The sequence below is a fragment of the Chrysochloris asiatica genome, unplaced genomic scaffold (genome assembly GCF_000296735.1).
Source record: "Chrysochloris asiatica unplaced genomic scaffold, ChrAsi1.0 scaffold00027, whole genome shotgun sequence".
Lineage (NCBI taxonomy): Eukaryota > Metazoa > Chordata > Mammalia > Afrosoricida > Chrysochloridae > Chrysochloris > Chrysochloris asiatica.
In genome coordinates, this window is record NW_006408545.1 from 18043189 (window position 1) to 18048855 (window position 5667).

At 44.2% G+C, this 5667-nt stretch overlaps 1 protein-coding gene across 1 annotated transcript in view; it reads right to left on the bottom strand.

Moving 5' to 3' along the window:
- Positions 1-1728, bottom strand: part of FIG4 (FIG4 homolog, SAC1 lipid phosphatase domain containing (S. cerevisiae)) — a 130090-nt gene extending 128362 nt beyond the window's left edge. The window contains exon 1 of the mRNA XM_006839936.1: positions 1663-1728. Within this exon, the coding sequence (XP_006839999.1) occupies positions 1663-1728 (66 nt within the window). The remainder of the gene's footprint in view (positions 1-1662) is intronic.
- Between the last annotated feature and the right edge of the window lie 3939 nt (positions 1729-5667).

Consider the following 5667-nt stretch of genomic DNA (forward strand, 5'->3'; position numbering starts at 1 on the left):
CATTGCACCTCTAGGGCTCCTTCTCTTTGCATTAGACATTCCTAACCATCATCGATAAGAGCCTATGGTTAGCAAGACACTGTACCAAATCTGTGTTGTGAGGGTCAGCAAGGTTTTGACAGTAGCAGAAGGTGAACAGAGACATTGTGAGGAGAGAGAATGTAAAAAAGCACAGGGTAGATATACGGACCTAAAACAAAGCAATTTTACTGCATAAAAGCACATTGTTGATCCTCAGTAACGGTTTGATGAATTAATACATCATTACATATGAAATGCAACAAGAAGAGAACAAATCTTATGTGACTTTGAATGTCAAACTGAAGATTTTCAGAGTTTTCTCTCCTCTGAATGGGGCCACTTATTTCTGAACTGTGTAATATCCCCACTAGACCTCATGAAAGTTGTTAGCTAATGTACTGAGAGTTCTGCACTTGAAGTAGGATATTTATGTTTCTAACCAGGAACAGTTACTAGCACATTTTACAGAAAGCAGAAGGTTTTGTTTGTTTCAATGTCAAAATTATACTCCTGTATGACTCTCCTCAGGGAACCTGAAGATATATGCAAACACAGCAGACCACATCATTTCATCGTCTGATCTGGAGCTAATCAAGTTGTTGGCAAAATTATTTAGTCAGCAATATTTCTATATTCATGATGGAATTGGCTATTTAGGATTGAGCTATATAAACACAGACTCTCTAATTACCTTCTTGAATTCCTGTAATGGAGACAACCTAAGTTCCACTGAACGTGCATTGTAAAACATTTCATAGCATAACGAAGAATGTTATGCAAATTTGCAGTATATGTAATCTTGTTGGTAATAAGTGGATAAGAGTAACCACGGGCCCTAAAATCAGTGAGGAACCTCCATTTACATAAAAAAGTGTATCTACATTCAATTCCCCAATTTTTTATACCCAACGTACATAAAAAACGGGTCTACTCATTGCCACTTGAAGCAGTAAAATGTGTTGACAAAAAGTCAAGTGAACAGCAAGACAATTTTGTCGAAGTTAGCTGTTATTAAACAAAAAAAACGTTGTTTTTTTTCTTTCAAAAACAAAGAGACCCAAATAAGTCAGCAATAAAAGCGCACTGGTGTGGTCCTGCGGGTTAATGTGCTGGACTGCAAGGTCGGTTTAAAACGCAAAGCCGGCAGTGCAAGCTCATCAGCTGCTCTTCGGAAACCCTATACAGGCTCGCTATGGGTAAGAACCGACTCGAAGGCACTTGACAACACCAATCAGTTACGGTTTACCAAGAACAGGAAAACAGAAAGGTTACGCTATGTTAACTACAGAACACTAGAACTCTGACTTTTTGAAAGCTGAGAAGAACCCAGTTAACTCTTACAGAACCTCTTTGAACAGTTTCTAAAGTTCCAAGCACCAGTTTTCAGTGTGATCCGGCCGTGACTTTTAAGTGGATATACGCACATGCGACGCAGCAGGGCCCTGGGTGTGCTAAGCGTGCGAAGACTCTCCAGGCACAGCCTAGGATGGCTAGTTTGGACCACTCCCCACCCCACCCCCACCCCCGCCCCAAGGCGTGGAATCCGGATCTGGGGAGTTGTCCTCCACTCTCCGCCCCGCACCCACCCGCCCGCTAAGCCGCCGCCAGTGCTATGCAGGCCGGGCAGCGCCGGGTACTCACAGCTCTAGTCTCATACAGCACCAGCTTCTGTACTGAGCTGATGATGGGAGCTGCCGCTGCGGGCATGGCCCCGAGCAATCCCGGGCTTCACAGCCGGGCTCAGGAGTCGGCATCCGACGATCGGCCCCTGAGAGAACACACTTAAGAGCCTGGACACCACGTCTAGCTGTGGAAAACACCTGCTGAACACTAAAACTATAGATACACAGCTACTACTCAGGTATTTCCGGGTCTCGGCAGACTCCTGACAAGCCTGGCCCCAGGAAGAGCAGGGGGCGGGACTATAGACTGCACCATAGAGAAGGCTCGTAGAGATTCCCGGAGCATGCGTGCTGCCGAAAGAGGAAGCCAAGGGTCCCCTATGTGATCAAGGCAAGCGAAAAGTGGACGGCGAGAAAATTCGTTGGATTCTCTCGTTTTTCTGTTCCCTCTCTTTGGGCAAGAGGGAAGATTTGGAACTGGCTCTCATCTTTTGAGGAGGGTTTTCAAGTCTTATTTTCTCTGCTTATTTCTGCCTTGATTTCCCTGGAAAACTGATTGTCCTTCACCGAGGGTTGGTCTTTTCCCTTTTTTTGGCCTTATTTTGTTAAATGCCATCGAGTCAGTTCAAAAGACTTGTTACACAGAGGCTATGTGGTACCAGGAATTATAACGAAAACCCTCACCTAAAGCTGGAAATGTTTTACTTTAATCACATATTTGAACGTGAGGATAATAATGTGCAAATTCTGAAAATCAGTTATCAACAATGTACAGTAGTAGAAAGTGCACAGGTCGAGGCACCGCCCCCCCGAGGCACCGCCCCCGAGGCACCGCCCCCCGAGGCACCGCCCCCCCCGAGGCACCGCCCCCCCCTCCCAGGCACCGTCCCAGGAGACTTAGCCGAGCGGTTTCCCTGGCAACTGCTCAACAGATCTGGTTAGACCCTGGAGTTGGCTGTAGCTGAGACTGTGGAGTTAGTCCTGACCAGGTAAGTAGCTTGTTATTATTGTCCACGGCCCAGATGCGTGGCCCAGACGCATTTTAGTATCCGTTGCACAAAACCTCATCTCCTGTGGGGACCCTAGGCCACTTTTTTTTTTCTTGTAAAACTAAACTTAAGGATATCTTCCTAAATTAATGATCCCTTTTTAAAAAACTAAGATCCCTTTAAACGACTGTTGCTGTTAAGCGCCCTCCAGTCGGTTCCGACTCGTAGCGACCCTGTATAGGGTGTCCAACGAGCGACTAGATTTGAACCGCTGACCTTGTGGTTAGCAGTCCAGTGCTTATCCTACAGCGCCACACCGAATAGCAATGTATTACTTCTACTAATATTTATTTAGCACCTATGTGGTGCTGTAGACTACGCCCCGGACTGCTAACTACAAGGTAAGCAGTTCAAACCTACCAGCCGCTCGCCGGATACCCTTTACAGGGTCCCTAGGAGTCGGAGCCTACTGGAGGGCACTTAACAACGTGAAGCGCTTAGGATGAGTACTGGACTACTAACCACCCAGGTCAGCAGTTCAAACCCACCAGCCGCTCTCAGAAAAGCCTGTGCAGGGTCGCTATGAGTCTGAACCGACTCAGTGCACATGACAAGAAGTATACAAAATATACTAGAGTGGCAGCTAGCCTCCTGCCCATTGTGGTAGAGTCCATTCAGATGAGGATTCCTGGTGGTGCAGTGGTTAAAGCACCTGGCTGCTACAAAAAATTATCAACCGTCCACGGGCTAAATGAGGCAGTCTGCTTCCTTGAAGATTTACAGCCTTGGGAACCCTATAGGGTATTTCTAGTCTACCCGATAGGGTCTAACTATGAGTGAATGAATGCGACAGCAATGGGCAGCTAACCTAGCCTAAGTGGACATGCATGCCTAGGTTTCCCAGGACATGTGCCTACTCTAAACCACAGAGCCCTCAGCTAGAGAATTTCTCTACAGAAGAATGACCCCAAGTAAAGAAATGTTTATATTGTAATTGTGAATTATTTGGGTGCTTCTCATGTTCATAACTTTTTAAGGACTCAGAGGACCCATGCAAGTCCATCTCACACCACCAGGGCGGCAGAGACGACACAGTTTAGAAATAAAACACAGACACAAATTAGAGATTAAAGGAGACCACAAGACTCATGACCTCTAGGATCAAGAGCCCCGAGACATGGCGGTACTCCATATTTATTAGCTTCTAGCATTTACATCCCCCCAGGATGCCATACATCGTTGACATTAAAGGGGTCTTTTGACATTATACAGATTAAGGAAATGTTCTTAGGGGAGAGAAAAACAAGACTATAATTCAGGGATGCATGAGTAGGTTTCAAGAGAGAACAATGCAGGGTGCCGATTATCATATCTGTTCATGGTGTACCAATCTGGCTTCTGGTCATGCACTAGCATTAAGGAGCAGCTTTCTGCTTCGTTATGCCATGGTCCAGATGTGACTCGTTTCCTCCCGCATCTATCCTTGGTGTTCTCCAACAAGGACCTCCCATGGTAATCACACCTGATCCTGGGATATATAGAATGTGTGTAATGAGTTAGATTTATTAATATCTACTCTTAAAAACTTTCCCATCTTTACTACTTTAACATCTGAATATCTATGTGTACTAATAGAATCTGGACAGTGGATGAAACAAAAAAAAATGCAGAAAGATCAACCATTTGGTGGTTTGCTTAAGGACTTTGTTGTTGTTAAATGCCATCGATTCTGAGCCATAGCAACCCTGTATAGGGTTTCCAAAAAACAGCTGGTGAGCTTGAACTGCCAACCTTGCAGTTCAAACGACTTTGCAGTCTGGCGCATTAACCCACAGCACCACACCAGGACTTAGGCTTTTTAAATTTTTCTGTTAGTAAATTTCTCTAAATACATTTTAAAATTCTTCTCTCACAAACTCCTTTCTTGCAACTTTTACCCCTTTATCTCTCTGACATCAAAGAATTTCTCTACTGCTTCAGTCTCCAAGGGCTTATTTCAGACCAAAAACTTGATGTAGTGCAATAGAAATAAAAACAAAAAATATGAAGTCTTCAGTTTCTCAATGTTTGTTGTTATAGAAACACAATGATAAAGTTGTCATTGGCACATCCACATGGATCAGCACAGAAGCAGTTTGCTCCAACCAAAGGAGTTTTTCCCTCTCATTTTAGAGAGTTTGTATTTGCTTTCCCACTGCTTTGAGCTCTTTTCTGTTGACTCAGCAAGTCCTTTCAACTAGTTATCTACTGCTTACCCTTCATATCTGATTTCAATATCTTCGTTAGAGAAGCCATCTGTGATTTCTCAGACTGTGTTATATCACCTTATACCTCACATAACAAAATGCACTTTTTTTCCCATGAAAATTATACAGTTTTTAAAGATGGATGCTTTTCTGGTTATTGCTCGCCTTTCCTTCTTGGCTATTGTTGGTAAGTGCTGTTGAGTTGGTTCAGACTCTTACCAACCCTGTATAAATTTCCAAGGCTGTAATTTGTTGTGGGAACTGAAAGTCTCATCTTTCTCCTACAGTTTAACTGGTGAGCTTAAACCTCCAACCTTGTGGTACGCAAACCAGTGCTTATGGTACAAAGCCACTGCACTGCCTTGCTTGACTATTAAATTCCATTATATTTCTAACAACGATTCTCAGCCATGATTGCCTGGGGAGGTATTATGGATGCTGGGTCTCACACCTAGATACTAGGAGTCAGTTCGTCTAAAGTGGGACCAGGGCATCAGAATTTATTTAAACTTCCCCATATGACTCAGATGTGTAGTCAAGATTGTGAAGCAGTGTCATAACACCAGCACAGGGCTTGACATTTGGTTGTTGTTGTTAAGTGTCCTAAAGCGACCCATAGCGACCCAGTGTAGGGTTTGTGAATCTTTTACATCTTTGTGGGAGCAGAAAGCCTTACCTTTTTCCTGCAGAGCGGCTGGTGGGCTCGAATCACAGACCTGTGGTTCACAGTCCAATGCTTATCATATGGAGTCACATTTGTTGTTGTTGTGATTAGGTGCCATCCAGTCG